The sequence below is a fragment of the Gigantopelta aegis genome, chromosome 8 (assembly GCF_016097555.1).
Source record: "Gigantopelta aegis isolate Gae_Host chromosome 8, Gae_host_genome, whole genome shotgun sequence".
Taxonomy (NCBI): domain Eukaryota; kingdom Metazoa; phylum Mollusca; class Gastropoda; order Neomphalida; family Peltospiridae; genus Gigantopelta; species Gigantopelta aegis.
Genome location: NC_054706.1, coordinates 49,304,604 through 49,322,831, shown reverse-complemented (window position 1 = coordinate 49,322,831; position 18,228 = coordinate 49,304,604). Strand labels below are relative to the sequence as shown.

The window sequence follows — 18,228 nt, the reverse complement described above, 5'->3', positions numbered from 1 at the left end:
CATTTTTATTCTTTCATTTTTATATATTGGGATTAATATTATAAAGCTTTAGAAAATGAAACACCGGTCTCTCTTACTCATCTCTCATTTTTCCATAATTATTAGGTTTGTTCTATATATTATTTTTATGTTCAATTAAATCAAACCATTATGATATTTACAAAACAATAACCATACAATTTGTTTTGTTTTATTAATCATTGGCTATTGGATGTCAAACATCAGATAATTTTGACATATAGTTTTAGAGACGAAACCTGCTACATGTTTTCCATTAGTAGCAAGATATCTTTTATATATGTGTACCATCCCACAGATATGGAAGCATATAATCACGACCTTTGATATACCAGGCGTAGAACAAGAAATAGCCCAATGGGCCCACCAACGGTGTTCGATCCCAGTTCGACCGCGCATCAAGTAAACGGTTTACCATCCCGTCCCTTTATATTATGGAAAATAAAGACAGACCAATGACACTTAAAGGAGCTGTCTCAAAGTCGCATATTTATTCATTCATTCATCCAAATCCATTTTTCTATGTCTATTATTTAAACAAAAAATCATTATTGCAATAGGATGACCGACAGTTTAATACATGACGTCACATTTTGAATTAGAATTGCATCACCATATTGAGAAAGGAAGGACTGTTATAGCTAAGTAGTTATTTTAGTGACTGCGCGATGAATATTGTATTAGTACTTATTATTAGACATCGATTGTCATGAAAACCACTGTTTACCCCGAATGTTGGCACATTACAGTTTTTACATCCTGGAGTTCATTATCTAAATAGGCCCCTCTGTGTGAGATTATTATCTAAATAGGCCCTCTGTGTAGGATTATTATCTAAATAGGCACCTCCGTGTGAGATTATTATCTAAATAGGCCCCTCTGTGTAGGATTATTATCTAAATAGGTTCCTCTGTGTGGGATTATTATCTAAATAGGTTCCTCCGTGTGAGATTATTATCTAAATAGGCCCCTCTGTGTGGGATTATTATCTAAATAGGTTCCTCTGTGTGGGATTATTATCTAAATAGGCCCCTCCGTGTGAGATTATTATCTAAATAGGTTCCTCTGTGTGGGATTATTATCTAAATAGGCCCCTCCGTGTGAGATTATTATCTAAATAGGCCCCTCTGTGTGGGATTATTATCTAAATAGGTTCCTCTGTGTGGGATTATTATCTAAATAGGCCCTCTGTGTATGATTATTATCTAAATAGGCCCCTCTGTGTATGATTATTATCTAAATAGGCCCCTCTGTGTGAGATTATTATCTAAATAGGTTCCTCTGTGTGGGATTATTATCTAAATAGGCCCCTCTGTGTGAGATTATTATCTAAATAGGTTCCTATGTGTGGGATTATTGTCTAAATAGGCCCTCTGTGTGGGATTATTATCTAAATAGGCCCCTCTGTGTGAGATTATTATCTAAATAGGTTCCTCTGTGTGGGATTATTATCTAAATAGGCCCCTCTGTGTGAGATTATTATCTAAATAGGTTCCTCTGTGTGAGATTATTATCTAAATAGGCCCTCTGTGTGAGATTATTATCTAAATAGGCCCCTCTGTGTGGGATTATTATCTAAATAGGTTCCTCTGTGTGAGATTATTATCTAAATAGGCCCTCTGTGTATGATTATTATCTAAATAGGCCCCTCTGTGTATGATTATTATCTAAATAGGCCCCTCTGTGTGAGATTATTATCTAAATAGGCCCTCTGTGTGAGATTATTATCTAAATAGGCCCCTCTGTGTGAGATTATTATCTAAATAGGTTCCTCTGTGTGGGATTATTATCTAAATAGGCCCCTCTGTGTGAGATTATTATCTAAATAGGTTCCTCTGTGTGGGATTATTATCTAAATAGGCCCCTCCGTGTGAGATTATGATCTAAATAGGCCCCTCTGTGTGGGATTATTATCTAAATAGGTTCCTCTGTGTGGGATTATTATCTAAATAGGCCCTCTGTGTATGATTATTATCTAAATAGGCCCCTCTGTGTGAGATTATTATCTAAATAGGCCCCTCTGTGTGAGATTATTATCTAAATAGGCCCTCTGTGTGAGATTATTATCTAAATAGGCCCCTCTGTGTGAGATTATTATCTAAATAGGCCCTCTGTGTATGATTATTATCTAAATAGGCCCCTCTGTGTGAGATTATTATCTAAATAGGTTCCTCTGTGTGGGATTATTATCTAAATAGGCCCATCTGTGTGAGATTATTATCTAAATAGGTTCCTATGTGTGGGATTATTATCTAAATAGGCCCTCTGTGTGGGATTATTATCTAAATAGGCCCCTCTGTGTGAGATTATTATCTAAATAGGTTCCTCTGTGTGAGATTATTATCTAAATAGGCCCTCTGTGTGAGATTATTATCTAAATAGGCCCCTCTGTGTGGGATTATTATCTAAATAGGTTCCTCTGTGTGAGATTATTATCTAAATAGGCCCTCTGTGTATGATTATTATCTAAATAGGCCCCTCTGTGTATGATTATTATCTAAATAGGCCCCTCTGTGTGAGATTATTATCTAAATAGGTTCCTATGTGTGGGATTATTATCTAAATAGGCCCTCTGTGTGGGATTATTATCTAAATAGGCCCCTCTGTGTGAGATTATTATCTAAATAGGCCCCTCTGTGTGAGATTATTATCTAAATAGGCCCTCTGTGTGGGATTATTATCTAAATAGGCCCCTCTGTGTGGGATTATTATGTTAGTAGGCTCCTCTATGTGCGATCATTATGTTAATAGGCTCCTCTATGTGCGATAATTATCTGAATAGGCTCCTCTGTGTGGTATCATTACATAAATAGGCGTCTCTGTGTGGTATCATAATGTAAATAGGCGTCTCTGTGTGGTATCATAATGTAAATAGGCGTCTCTGTGTGGTATCATTATGTAAATATGCGTCTCTGTGTGGTATCATTATGTTAATAGGCTCCTCTGTGTGGTATCATTATGTTAATAGGCTCCTCTATGTGCGATCATTATGTAAATAGGCTCCTCTATGTGGTATCATTATGTAAATAGGCTCCTCTATGTGGTATCATTATGTTAATAAGCTCCTCTATGTGCGATCATTATGTTAACATGCTCCTATATGTGCGATCATTATGTTAACAGGCTCCTCTATGTGCGATCATTATGTTAACAGGCTCCTCTATATGGGATCGTTATGTTAATAAGCTCCTCTATGTGGGATCATATGTAAATATGTTCCTCTATGTGGGATTAGTATCTAATCAGGCTCTTCTATGTGGGATCATTATGTAAATAGACTACTCTATGTGGGATCGTTATGTTAGTAGGCTCCTCTATGTGGGATCGTTATGTTAATATTCTCCTCTATGTGCGATCATTATGGTAATAGGCTCCTCTATGTGCGATCATTATGTTAATAGGCTCCTCTATGTGCGATCATTATGTTAATAGGCTCCTCTATGTGGGATCGTTATGTAAATAGGCTCCTCTATGTGCGGACATTATGTTAGTAGGCTCCTCTATGTGGGATCGTTATGTTAGTAGGCTCCTCTATGTGGTATCATTATGTAAATAGGCTCCTCTATGTGCGATCATTATGTTAGTAGGCTCCTCTATGTGGGATCGTTATGTTAATAGGCTCCTCTATGTGGGATCGTTATGTTAGTAGGCTCCTCTATGTGGGATCGTTATGTTAGTGGCTCCTCTATGTGGGATCGTTATGTTAGTAGGCTCCTCTATGTGCGATCATTATGTTAATAAGCTCCTCTATGTGCGATCATTATGTTAGTAGGCTCCTCTATGTGGGATCGTTATGTTAATAGGCTCCTCTATATGGGATCATATGTAAATATGTTCCTCTATGTGGGATTAGTATCTAATCAGGCTCTTCTATGTGGGATCATTATGTAAATAGACTACTCTATGTGGGATCGTTATGTTAGTAGGCTCCTCTATGTGGGATCGTTATGTTAGTAGACTCCTCTATGTGGGATCGTTATGTTAGTATGCTCCTCTGTGTGCGATAATTATGTTAATAGGCTCCTCTATGTGGGATCGTTATGTAAATAGACTACTCTATGTGGGATCGTTATGTTAGTAGGCTCCTCTATGTGGGATCGTTATGTTAGTAGACTCCTCTATGTGGGATCGTTATGTTAGTATGCTCCTCTGTGTGCGATAATTATGTTAATAGGCTCCTCTATGTGGGATCGTTGTGTTAGTAGGCTCCTCTATGTGCGATAATTATGTTAATAGGCTCATCTATGTGGGATCATTATGTTAATAGGCTCCTCTATGTGCGATCATTATGTTAATAGGCTCCTCTATGTGGGATCGTTATGTAAATAGGCTCCTTTATGTGGGATCGTTATGTAAATAGGCTCCTCTATGTGGGATCATTATGTAAATAGGCTCCTTTATGTGGGATCATTATGTAAATAGGCTCCTCTATGTGGGATCATAATGTAAATAGGCTCCTCTATGAGGGATGATTATCTAAACAGGCTCCTCTGTGTTGGATCATTATGTTAATAGACACCTCTATGTTGGATCTTTATGTAAATAGGCTCCTCTATGTGGGATCCATTAGTTTTAGTTATTTATCACAAATTACGCATGCAAAAATAGTACTTTCTATTCTGAGAAAACATCTTTATATACAAAAACCCATCGCCATAGTTATCATATTAAATTATCATATTCTGAGTAAAATGTTATAAAATTATGACATGGAATTATTTTTTATATACGATGACCTGTTGTCGACAAACCGATACAACTGAGAAACGAGTTTAAAATGTATTTTTAGTATAAAGCTAGATTTGAAATCGAAAGAATTTAGGGAAATAATTATAAAATGTTAAAAAGCAGGCGCGTATGCAAGCAGTTGTGTATGGGGTGGTCTAGACTGTGTCTAGCGAAGTTTGTAGGGGTGTCGAGTCATGCTCTACCAAAAAATACATTTTAAAAAATCGCTTGGAGTGAGTCGACACCGCTTCTGCACATGCGCCTAAAACAAGTGTTAATTCTGATATTCAGGAAGCAATTCGTTCATTTCAACTTATTTTCGTGCTTATATCCAATTAAGGTTCAAGCACGCTGTCCTGGGAACACATACCTCGGCTATCTGGGATGTCTGTCCTTGACAGTGGGTTAGTTGTTAGTTGATACAGGAAGCTATGACCCCGAATGCCCGTCCCCTGCACCTTCAAGCAAGGGAAAAAAACCCTTGTTCAACTCAAAATCATAATACCGTGTTATGAAAATCAACTGAATGCGATAGCGACGCCAAAAATAAAACAAATTAAGATCATAAAACCAATTTATATCTCCCTGGGGTTGATTATAAGTTTCCGTTTAGAATGTAATATATTACTGTCGTAGTTAAGCACGCCTTGAAGCGTACAGGATGTAGTAATTAACGAAGTAATTAAGGATAAGATTGACAAGATAAATCTAATAGCAAATTAATGTGAAGCATCGGTGGTCTAGTGGTAGAATACTCGCCTGCCACGCGGGTGACCCGGGTTCAATTCCCGGTCGATGCACATTTTTGCCCCTTCTGTTTTAAATTTTAAAATAAAGATGCAAAACCTTTGGGAGGAATATTAAACGATTGCTTGTAGCCATTTGGTTAGAAATATTTCTTCGTTATTTCTCAACTCGACTAATCGTAAACAATGACGTCGACAACAACACACTGCCACGCATGCATCCATATATACACACTGTATACACGTTCACATGTACACGCGTACGTACACATGCACGCACGCGAACAAATGGGCACATGGGCACACACGTATACATGGGGCGGGACGTAGTTCAGTGGTAAAGCGCTCGCTTGATGGACGGTCGGTCTGGGATCTATCCCCGTCGGTGGGCCCATTGGGCTATTTCTTATTCCAGCCCCACCCACTCCCACCCACCCTAACCCATTTCCTGTGCTGGACAGAGGAGCCAGTCAGGGCCGGCACCTGTGCCCATGACAGGCGTGCGCTACAACAGCTTGCTTCTGACCTGACCTGACCTGCACCACGAGTGGTATATCAAAGACCGTGGTATGTGTTATCCTGTCTACGGAATATAAAAGATCCCTTGCTACTAATGGAAACAAATGTAGCGGGTTTCCTCTCTAAGACTATAATATGTCAAAATTACCAAATGTTTCACATCCAATAGCCGATGATTTATATCGGGCCTCTGGCATCCAGAGACGGGACTTGGGATAGACATACTCGAAACCTTAGTGGTATAGGAGCATGTTAAAACTTAAACAACAACAACAGCATTCAGACGTAGACCTACCGGCCTCGGTGGCGTCGTGGTTAGGCCATCGGTTTACAGGCTGGTAGGTAATGGGTTCGGATCCCAGTCGAGGCATGCGATTTTTAATCCAGATACCGACTCCAAACCCTTAGTGAGTGCTCCGCAAGACTCAATGGGTAGGTGTACACCACTTGCACCGACCAGTGATCTATAACTGGTTCAACAAAGGCCATGGTTTGTGCTATCCTGCATGTGGGAAGCGCAAATAAAAGATCCCTTGCTGCTAATCGGAAAGAGTAACCCATTTAGTGGCGACAGCGGGTTTCCTCTCAAAATCTGTGTGGTCCTTAACCATATGTCTGACGCCATATAACCGTAAATAAAATGTGTTGAGTGCGTCGTTAAATAAAACATTTCTTTCTTTCTTTCTTTCAGACGTGGACCTCGACAGCTGTCGCGCCTCCTGCAGGGAGCACACCAGGTAGTACTAAACCAATTAACTTCCGGCTGGGTCAAAGTTCGAGGTGCACCGGACTTTTGATACTAGAGAAGTTAACACCACAAGTCCTGTGATTGGTGGTAAATGCGAGTCTGTAGGTTGTAAAAAAAAAAATAGTTTCATCTGGGCAAAAAATGTATACAAGTTTATTTCATCTAGTACCACTGTGTCAAGCAGCCTTTTGCTTGAAACATGTATGGGTTGTTGTGAAAACATCTGGTTATACCAAAAATGAGCCGTTAAATGTACCATTTTCTTCAGTTAATACTTTGAGGTAGGGGTTGTAGTACTGATATTTATGAATCATAGTTTGGTTGATATATTGCATACAGTGTTTTTAAACTCAAACGTTAACATGGTCGCGTATGGGATTTTATTTGGTATAGTACAACCAGTAGGCCATTCTAAAGGTTCCAGGGTAGTAAATAATAATGCACTGTCCACCATATTAACATATATGGAAAACAGTGGAGAAAAAGAAAAATCATGGGTGAATCACATACATAGAGATAATAACCAGTTTATATTTTGTTCTTCAAATGTATCTCAATTAGATGTTGTCAACCTAAATCTGGTGGGGGTGCTTTCAAATTTGAATGAACTCCCAAAATTGGCCTTTTTACGGCTTCTAGGAAGTCACTAAAACCTGGGCCCAATTAAAAAAAACCCACCCAAAACTTTATAAGCCTTGTTTTGCACGTAAACATAAATCTATGATAAAATCACAATCCTTATTACTACTAATAGTACCACTAATTATATAGTTTGAAGTTCGGATATTTCAATTCCATTTTCCGTAAAGGTGTAATTTTCTGCGTGAAATAGATGCCAAACACGTATAACCGCTAGTCGCAGACGTACGATCTATTGTGAAATTAGCTCCATTTTACAAACAACATTCAAAAGTACGTCATAAAATTTCTAGGAGCACGCATTTTGCTTCAAAAAAGAAGAAAAAAAAAGAAGAAAGATTCAACGGTTGTAGCTTAAAGGGACATTCCTGAGTTTGCTGCATTGTAAAATGTTTCCGACTAATAAAATATTTCTACGATTAAACTTACATATTAAATATATTTTCTTGTTTAGAATATCAGTGTCTGTATATTCAATGTGTTTCTGGTCGTCTTAATGTTTGTAAAAAGCCCAAACTTTATGTTGTCTTCAACTAATTTCGTACGTATGACACAAATATATTTTAGGAAATGAAATGAAATGTAACCTAGTACAAATATTAGAACGATCAGAAACACGTTTAATATACAGCCACTAATACTTTATGCAGAAAAATATATTTGATATGTAATTACAATAGTTAAAAAAGTATCTTTTAGTCGATAACATCTTAAACATTGCAGCAAACTCAGGAATGTCCCTTTAAATAAATAGCGAGAAGTAGCGTATGAATAAGCAAATAGACTTTTGGAGAATCACACAAATTTCCGACCGGTTCATACTCGTTTTACTGTCGCAAATGGATTTGATTATCCAATTAAATTTCGCGTTATATACAGAGTGATTTATAATGTAGTATGATACTGTCGTAGGTAAACACGCCTTGGAGCATACATGTTGAAGTAATTTAACTAAATGATTAAGGATAAGATTGACAGCATAAATCTAACAATGAATTAATGTGAAGCATCGGTGGTCTAGTGGTAGAATACTCGCCTGCCACGCGGGTGACCCGGGTTCAATTCCCGGTCGATGCACATTTTTGCCCCTTCTATTTTAAAATTTAAAATAAGCATGCTAAACTTTTAGATTGAGATTGTTTGATCCTGCGACGCAAGAAACCTCAAGCGAACACATTTTTAACGAATATGCTGGTCTGTCAGGGACACCAGTGATAAAATGTTGTTAATACATTTGAAAACAAAACGAGGGATAAGCCCATTTTCAGCAAAAGCCAACCTTTAGGAAATATTAGATTTTTTTTATTATGCACTAGGTAGCTATAGGAAGTCTTGGAGATTTAAAAAATATTTTTGTAGACAAAGGGTAAAACCTAACTAATTTTTATGTCCTTTATTAAATTTTGTTGTTTTTGTTTTTGTCTGTTGCTTTTTGCTTTGATTTGTTTGTGTGTGTGTTTTTGTGCTCTTCTTTTTCTTCAGTTTCGTTTGTTTTGTTAGGAATTTTTTTATATAGGGGTTTGTTGTGTTCTTTCTTGTTCCTTGAGATGCAGTGAGTTTAATCCAGGCCAGTATAAGAAAGCATAACTAAGCATGTACTATAAATGACCAAAACGTCAAATATTATTTTAATCATTGTTAACAACATTCTATATACATAATTATCACAAGTGTGTAAAATATCAATACGATGTCTTATTTTCTTGCTGAAAACGAAACAAAAATATTTTTATTCGCCATTTGACTTATATTTCACTTATGTTATTAGTCTCCTCCCACCCTCCAACCCCCCCCCTCTCTCTCTCTATAAATCTCTCTGCTATCTATCTCTATATAGATATATCTATCTCTCCTCACTATCTACTCTATCTATATCCTATAAATCTAATCAGATCGCCCTCTTCAATATCTATCTATCTATCTCATATATCTCTCTAGATCTATATATCTCTCTCTCTATCTCACAAGATCTCGCGCTATCTCTAATCCTCTCTATCTCCCCAGTAATCATCTCTCTATCCTCAAATATATATATATCGCCTCTCTCTTATATCTCTCTATATATAGTATATTATCTCTCTCACTAATGTCTCTCCATCCGGTCTATTATAAATCTACGAATAAATATATCAATATCTCTCCTCTCCTCACTATCTCTACCTATATCCATCTATCTATCTCTTCTCCTATGCTCTATCTCTATCTCTCTCCTCTTATCTCTCCCTCTCGTCTATCTCTCTCTCTCCCTCTCTCTATCTCCCACTATCTCTCCTCTACCCTCCCTCCTCTCTCTATATCTCTCTCTCTCTCTCTATAACCTCTGCATCTCTCTCTCTCTCTATCTCTCCATCATCCTATCTCTCCTCTCTCTCTCTCTCTCTCCCGCTACTCTCTCTCTATCCTCACTATCTCTCCCTCTCTATCTCTCTCTATTCTCTCTTCTCTCTCTCCTCTCTCTCTCTCTCCCGCTCTATCTATCTCTCCTATCCTATCCTATCTCCCGCCTCACTATCTCTCCATCATCACTCTCTCTCCCTCCTCACTATCTCTCTTCTCTCTCTCTCTCTCTATCTCTCTCTCTCTATCTCTCTCCTCTCTCTCTCTTTTCTCTCCCTCCTGTCTATCTCTCCCTCCTATTTCTCCCTCCTCACTACAGCTCCCTCCTCACTATCTCTCCCTCCTCACTATCTCCCCTCTCCCCCTCACTCACTCTCTCTCTCTCTCTCTCTCTCTCTCTCTCTCTCTCTCTCTCTCTCTCTCCTCTCCACCTCTTTCTCTTCTTTCTCCTCTCCACCTCTTTCTCTCCTTTCTCATCTTCCCCGCTCTCTCCCTTTCTCTCCCCTCGTCTCTCTCTCTCTATCTTTCTCTCTACCCCTCCCTCCCTCCCTCTATATATATTTTTCTCTGTCCTATTGCTCTGTACTTCCATAGGAAGAAATAACGAATTTGAAACGTTTTATTACTAGACCATGATGACGTCAAACTGTCATGTCACGTGTGAGAACTTAGATATGGATGTCCTAACTCCAGTTCGTTGGTGGGAAGCTGTGATAAAAATCGGCATCACAGTGGTCTCAGTCTTCTTCGGCTTCTTTGGGGTATTTCCTGTTTTTTCCTTAGGTACTCTCCAAGCGATTGGGGCATGCCTGAAAATAGCAGTAAAAACTAAATGGTCATAATTAAAATCATCAGCTGCGATTGATCTACGTAAAGGCAGTACAAGTCATAGGAATAACATTGATGTTAATGTGCTTAAAGAAGTGAAGGAATTGAAAAGGAAAGAAAAGTAAACAAATCGTTTTAAAGACACATCAGTTCGTTTTAACGACACATAAGTACATTTTAAACTTCGGCTATTTGGTGTTCAACTTATTATGGATATTTCAACACTTGTCATATTGATCATGAACGTTGGGTTTGACCATGACCTTGCAAATGACTGAACTGAACTGAACTTTATTTACACTCAGGCCGTAGTCTACGGCATATGAGGATATATATATACATACAGCAGTCAATATAATTGTAGCAAGATGTAATATTCGTTGAAGTTTCAGGAACCATTCTCGGATATACAATCTGGAGCACTAGTACATTCATGTTATTATCAAAATCGCTACAATTGTTGTTTTCTTTCTCAAACTGTATTCAAATTAAAATTACTGGCGGAAAATACTTTTGAACAATCTGGAATGAACAATAGCTATTTAAATGGTGTTCTTAATAGATTAATCATTGCTTTCCCATTAGATTACTAGTAAACAAGTATTTTAATTTCACATTTAAAACAGAAGTGACACACCTCTGACAATTTCAAAAACGATCGTTCAGTTTACACATCGCTGCTGGGTAACATTATTATTTTTCGGTCTTGTTTTCACTTCTTTTTCTTTTCTTTTTAATTTTTTTGCTTTTGATGTAATTCGCCTTCTTTTTTCCCCCCGTTTTATTGCCCTAATTACTAGGTAAATTGTAGCGGTTACAAATAAAAGTACTAAGACTGTAAAGCGGACATAAAGATCTGACGTTTCATAAGGAAAGATTAAAAAATAAACGAAGCAAAAAATGCGAAGCGAGAAAATAAAATATGAAGAGAAGGTTAAAAGTTAAAAACAGACAAACGAAAAACAAATCATTTAAAATATATCAAATATACAGCATGATTAGAAAACGTCATTGTTGATTATTTGTTGTTAATTGAAGCTGTTATTCATAGTTCTGGAGGTTAAGTAGCTTTTGCATTTGTCATAAATTCAATTTTGAGCTACCAAACAAACACACGGCCAAGCGTAAACACGTTAGAGATGCCAAAGTTGACAGTTATATAAGCAAAGTAATAAAGTATAATGTATGAATTAACTATTAAAAAGCTGTAATAGGTGACCATAACTAGTCTGCAGCTTTAAAGTCTCTTTGCTATGAATGACTAAGATGTTTAGTTTTAGAAATCAAGCACACCGCGTGCATTTTAAAGGGACATTCCTGAGTTTGTTACATTGTAAGATGTTTCCGACTAATAAAATATTTCTCCGATTAAACTTGCATATTAAATATGTTTTCTTGTTTAGAATATCAGTGTCTGTATATTCAATGTGTTTCTGGTCGTCTTAATATTTGTAAGGAGCCCAAACTGGATTCTGTTTTCAAATAATTTCGTGCGTACGAAAAAATTATAGTTTAAGAAATAACATGAAATTTAACCAAGTAAATATATTAGAACGACCAGAAACACGTTTAATATACAGCCACTAATATTTTATGCAGAAAAATATTTTTTGATATGTAATTACAATCGTTAAAAATGCTCTGTTAGTCGATAACACCTTAAAGGTTGCAGCATACTCGGGAATGTCCCTTTAAATGTCTTCTATTCACCCGGTTTATTAGCTATTAGTTATCGGATAGTGTTCCAGGTACTACTTATATTATACTGTTGGGAATTTACAGCTTTACAAGTAGACAATTCTTAGTTATGCCGAGTACCATAGTGTGTCGTGTCGTTACTGGTTGCACTATATATTAATACGGCTGGGTGAGAAGTTCGAGGTGTACCGAACTTTTGATGCGAGAGAAGTTACCACAGTCCTGGTGATTGCTTATAAAAGTGTGTTGGTTGTAAAAAAAAAATTAGTTCATCTGGGCTAAAAATGTATGCAATTGTATTTGCCGTAGTACCACCGTGTCAAGTAGCCTTGTGCTTGGAACATGTAGACCTGTAAAAAAAAGTACTAAAATTTTGTGCGAAACTAGGGGTGTGCAGAAACATCTGGTATACGAAAATTAGCCATGAAAGGTAGCCATTTCTGCTTAATACTTTGAGGTAGGGGTTGTAGTACTGATATTATGGGTCACAGTTTTGTTGAGATATTGCATATAGTGTTTTTAAACACAAAGAACAGGCCTATGGGATTTGAATTGTATAGTTTACCGTAGCAGCTTGTCCGATTTGCACTCATTAAAGGAAGAAAGGAAGGAAACTGTTTTATTTACGATGCACTCAACACATTTTATTTACGGTCATATGGCGTCAGACATATGGTTACGGTCCACACATATAATATTTTATTATATTGAGAGAGGAAACCCGCTGTCACCACTTCATGGGCATACTCTTTGCGATTAGTAACAAGGGATATTTTATATGCACCATCCCACAGGCAGGATAGTACATACCACGACCTTTGTTACACCAGTTATGGAGCACTGGCTGGAACGAGAAATAGCCCAATGGGTAAACCGACGGGGATCGATCCTAGACCGACCGCACATCAAGCGAACGCTTTACCACTGGGCTACGTCTCGCCCCACATTAAAGAAAATAATCTCATATGCCTTTTGAAATCTTTCTTTGATGATTACACGTATGTGTTGACCTCTGCAGTATTTAAATAACTCTTGGTTTGAAGTTACTTGTTATATGCAATACTAACTGACAACAACTGTGCAAGTGGTACAGTGCCACTTCTATAACAGTAACACAGGACGGTACTCTGACATGAGGGTGGCTGACTGAAAAGTTTCGTGGTCGACCTATGTTGATTTTTTACCCAGTACTTGTCAGTTGAGAGCATGCTCTAAAATTAGTAGTCACATGACCCTCTCGACAGAGTTGTATTCTGACATACAAATTGTATTGAACTGTATGGAGTAATTAATTGTGGTGTGGAACCTAAAGCTGATTTGGTGTTGCTCATAGTTGCAACCATATGTTTGTGTATTTTACACACTTGTGCATGTTAAAAATTAATTAAACTAAGTTTCATTTACTTTTTAAAAATAAATGTGTAATGTAATAAAAATTACTAATTCAGTCTTTTAAATTGTTTTTATAAAATTGAAATATTACACTTACACTTCATTTTACAATTTAAAATTAATTTAAAACACAAATATTTAATGCATTATATATTTTTTTTTAGCATGCATTGTGATGAACATCTATAAGTGCAACTATACACACAATTTTACTGATCTCGGATGTATAGTTTAAATTAACTTCAATAGGCGCGACAAAACTTAACGTTATCACGCCAGTTTTTATCTCCCTTTAGTTGGCAGTAATTTTCGTTGCACTCTCGTTTTCTCGCTTCAGTAGGCCTAGTCTCACTTACTGGAGGTAAGAGCATGGATAATTATCCTCAACAGTGATAGGATCGACCAAATAAAATTAAAATATGATATATGTAAAGCATCGGTGGTCTAGTGGTAGAATACTCGCCTGCCACGCGGGTGACCCGGGTTCAATTCCCGGTCGATGCACATTTTGTTTTATTATTTCATAGATTAACATTTTTCGCAAATGTGGAATCGATTAGTTTTAGTTACAACAAATTATGATGTAAACAAATAACTCTTTGAACTGTGACAAAACACCTTTAAATAAAAAAAATGTATCTCCATAGTTACCTATGGAAATAAAATTATTATATTCAGTGTTATAAAAGTAATGCCATCGTAATACAATCATCATATTCCGAGTTGAATGTTATAAAGTTATGGCATAAAATTATTTTTTTATATGCGGTGGCGCAAATATCATTTAAACAAGTGTGGGTTTTTTTTCGGTTTTTATTTGTTTGGAGATGTGTGTGTGTTTTTTTTTGTTTTTTTTTTTTTTTTCTTTTGCTGAAATGAGAGACTTGATTTTTTTTTATACAGAAAGTTGTGTATTGTCAGGGTTTTTTTTTAGTTTTTAAAAAAATCTGACTTTTGTGATGTCGACTTCGGTCAACGGTGGAGATAAGAGGCCCATTTTGGGTGCCAGGTACAGGAAGGAATGCACAGTTTCTATTGATGTTTTGGATAATCTAAAACACAAGATTGATGACATTTACAAAGCTTTGGAAGATATTACTGGTGAGAATACAGTTTTGGGCGATTGTTCCCAAATATGCTAAACATTCTGGATTGTCTGACTTTTGATTGCGAAGAAAATGCGAGGTTGGTAGTTGATGGTTTTTTTCGTTCAATGGACATGATTTTAACTGTAGCATGGTTGTTTTCTGACACAGTACGGTGGTGTCTTTATGCATTATACCATCATATGTAACTGATGATGACATTGTCAAGAAACTAAATGAATACAAGATTGCGAGTAATATCTGACATTAAAAAGGCGGAAAACAATGCTGGGACTTCCCATTTTTGATGGAACACGTTATGTAAGGGTGAAATTTCCGGAAAACGTCAAATCGATGCCATATTCTGTGAAGTTTTGATACTGCAGAAGGACCCATGTTTTTTCGGGTAATACACAGTGGTTCAAACAAAAGTATGCTGGAACTGTTTATCTGATTCACATGTCATGAAAGTGTTTGTCCAGATATTGTGTGCAATTTTTTGTAAACAAACTGGCCATATAAAACAGTTTTGTGAAAAGTTAAAGTGTGGTGAGTGTAAATAACAAGAGACATTCTCATTGTAGCTGTAAGGACGGTAGGAATAGAAAGAAGTAGTGAGGAATGTGATTCTGATGTGGTGAATATACAAGTAATGGAGAGGAAACACAGTTTGATGAAGAAAATATGGACGATGATGAAGTAATTGAAAAAGAAATTTCGATCCCTAAAAGGAGCCCCGTCAGTGGAAGCATGCCAAGCCAGATAAGACAATGAGACGGTTAGAGGAACCAAAGACAGAAGAAGGAAAGAAATCGGACAATACTAGTGTTAAGCGACGTGACATGATTCACCGTTAAAAACAGAAGCTCAGATATTGCGAATGACAAGAACCGAGACAATGGGTGACCGCTTACAAACGCACGGACAGAGATCAAATCGGAGAACATTCTGAACACCATGATTTTCAAAACAGAAAATACAGAAGGAGGCGAATGGTCGATCGACCTAATGAAGCGTTTATCAGGAGGTTAGCCGAGGAAAGAAAAAGAAAAGGAATTGACACTGATCCAAATGGAAAAAAATTAAAACCTGTTTAGAACTTTAATTGCTAGTGTTTATAAAACAGACGTTTGAGAAGAGAATGAAATTTAATTTATTTTTTGAATGTTTATAAGAAATGATGATAATATATATATATATTAATGGATGAAATCAGTATGAATGAGCGCGAGAGGTCAGAGTAGTTATGTGAATGGTTCTTGTGTGTGCGTGTTTATTGCTTTAATATATATTTTATTTATTGAGTGTGAATTGTTGAATTTGTAAATAAAAAGATAAAAAAAAAAAAAATACTCGCCTGCCACGCGGGTGACCCGGGTTCAATTCCCGGTCGATGCACATTTTGTTTTATTATTTCATAGATTAACATTTTTCGCAAATGTGGAATCGATTAGTTTTAGTTACAACAAATTATGATGTAAACAAATAACTCTTTGAACTGTGACAAAACACCTTTAAATAAAAAAAATGTATCTCCATAGTTACCTATGGAAATAAAATTATTATATTCAGTGTTATAAAAGTAATGCCATCGTAATACAATCATCATATTCCGAGTTGAATGTTATAAAGTTATGGCATAAAATTATTTTTTTATATGCGGTGGCGCAAATATCATTTAAACAAGGGTGACTGTTGACTTGAAAAGCTAGTTTAGAATATACAGTTAGTATAAAGCTAGATTTGCAATGCAGATCCCAACAATTTAGGACATGACCCGTAACATGTCGAAAAGAATGGCGGGTCCAGGGACGCAGGAATTCGTAAAGATGGGTCATAAAATTTAAAAAAAGGGGGGGGGGGGTGAATTTGCCGAGTACATGAATGAATGGATGTTTAACGACATCCCAGCACTAAATACTACCTGGGCAAGTAAGTGGATAGGATTAAATTAAAAATACAAGTGTATTTTAAAATGTGTATAACAATCAGAATGCAATTTAAAATATTCTAACATATTTCTGTTACCAAATATATCTTTTTACGTCAACTTTAGCTGTCAAAATATACCCTGAGGCGGAGAATACTTCTTTAAATTAAATGAATGTGTTAAATGTGTATGATCGATGTGAGCATGTCACAAGATCGCCCCACCCTCCCGTAGGAGAACTGCCACTCTCCCAGGACTGGTTTGATAGAATGAAATTTGTTCTCAATCATCTTGCCAAGTGAAAAGACCTATTGCTTAATATGATCCTGGTATTTAAAATAACTGTAGGGGACACTAACACTGGCAAAGGATAAACTCAAAGCAGACCTTTTTCAATTTGTTGATGGCAACTGAACCTGGCACCCAAATGGGGATACAAAAAGTTAACGTTTGTTTTGTTTAACGACACCACTAGAGCACACTGACTTATCAATCATCGGCTGTTTGATGTCAAACATTTAGTAATTCTGATATACAAGTCTTAGAGAGGATACCAGCTACTTTGTTTTCCATTAGTAGCAAGGGGTCTTTTATATCCACTATCCCGCAGACAAGACAGCACATACCATGGCCTCTGATATACCAGCTGTGGAGTACTGGTTCAAACGAGAAATAGCCCAATGGGCCTACCGACGGGGATCGACCCCACACCGACCGCACACCAGGCGAACGTTTTATCACTGGCTATGTCCCGCCTCCGCAAGGGGGTCAAGGTCATACTTCCAGGAAAAGATTGAAATAAAGAAAGAAAGAAATGTTTTATTTAACGACGCACTCAACACATTTTATTTACGGTTATATGGCTATGAGTTATCGTATAGTGTCCCCAGGTACTACTTATATTATACTGTTGGGAATTTACAGCTTTACAAGTATTTGACAATTCTACAAAATTGTTTTGCCGAGTACCATAAAGGCAACACACCATCATTTGTCGTGTAGTTACTTGCTGTAGCAGCTTAATATAGTCCGGATTGGGAAATAGTTCCTCATTAAAGGAAGGAAGGAAACTTTTTATTTAACGATGCGCTCAACACATTTTATTTATGGTTATATGGCGTCAGACATATGGTTAAGGTCCACACATATAATATTTTATTATATTGAGAGAGGAAACCCGCTGTCGCCACTTCATGGGCATACTCTTTGCGATTAGTAACAAGGGATATTTTATATGCGCCATCCCACAGACAGGATAGTACATACCACGACCTTTGTTACACCAGTTGTGAAGCATTGGCTGGAACGAGAAACAGCCCAATGAGTCCACTGACGGGGATCGGTCCTCGACCGACCGCACATCAAAGGAACGCTTTACCATTGGGCTACGTCTCGCCCCACATTAAAGAAAATAATACAAAATTCTCATATGCCTTTCGAAATCTTTTTTTTTAATGATTACACGTATGTTGACCTCTGCAGTATTTAAATAACTCTTGGTTTGAAGTTACTTGTTATATGCAATACTAACTGACAACAACTGTGCAAGTGATACAGTGC

The 18,228-nt window shown here is 36.9% G+C and overlaps 1 protein-coding gene and 3 non-coding genes across 5 annotated transcripts in view; 3 read left to right on the top strand and 1 right to left on the bottom strand.

The window, feature by feature from the left end:
- Window positions 1–5,475: 5,475 nt before the first annotated feature.
- Window positions 5,476–5,546, top strand: Trnag-gcc. The gene has a single exon. It is a non-coding gene; the product is annotated as a tRNA-Gly (tRNA).
- A 2,858-nt stretch (window positions 5,547–8,404) lies between these two features.
- On the top strand, window positions 8,405–8,475 carry Trnag-gcc. Its single transcript has one exon. It is a non-coding gene; the product is annotated as a tRNA-Gly (tRNA).
- Window positions 8,476–10,305: 1,830 nt separating this feature from the next.
- The window catches only part of LOC121380104, a 20,489-nt gene continuing 12,566 nt past the window's right edge, over window positions 10,306–18,228 (bottom strand). Inside the window, exon 3 of one of the 2 annotated variants that reach the window (XM_041508866.1) lies at window positions 10,306–10,544. In XM_041508866.1, the coding sequence (XP_041364800.1) occupies window positions 10,385–10,544 (160 nt within the window). In that variant the 3' untranslated portion in view covers window positions 10,306–10,384. The remainder of the gene's footprint in view (window positions 10,545–18,228) is intronic. The other variant, XM_041508867.1, reaches the window with a different exon arrangement.
- Trnag-gcc lies at window positions 14,087–14,157 on the top strand. Its single transcript has one exon. It is a non-coding gene; the product is annotated as a tRNA-Gly (tRNA).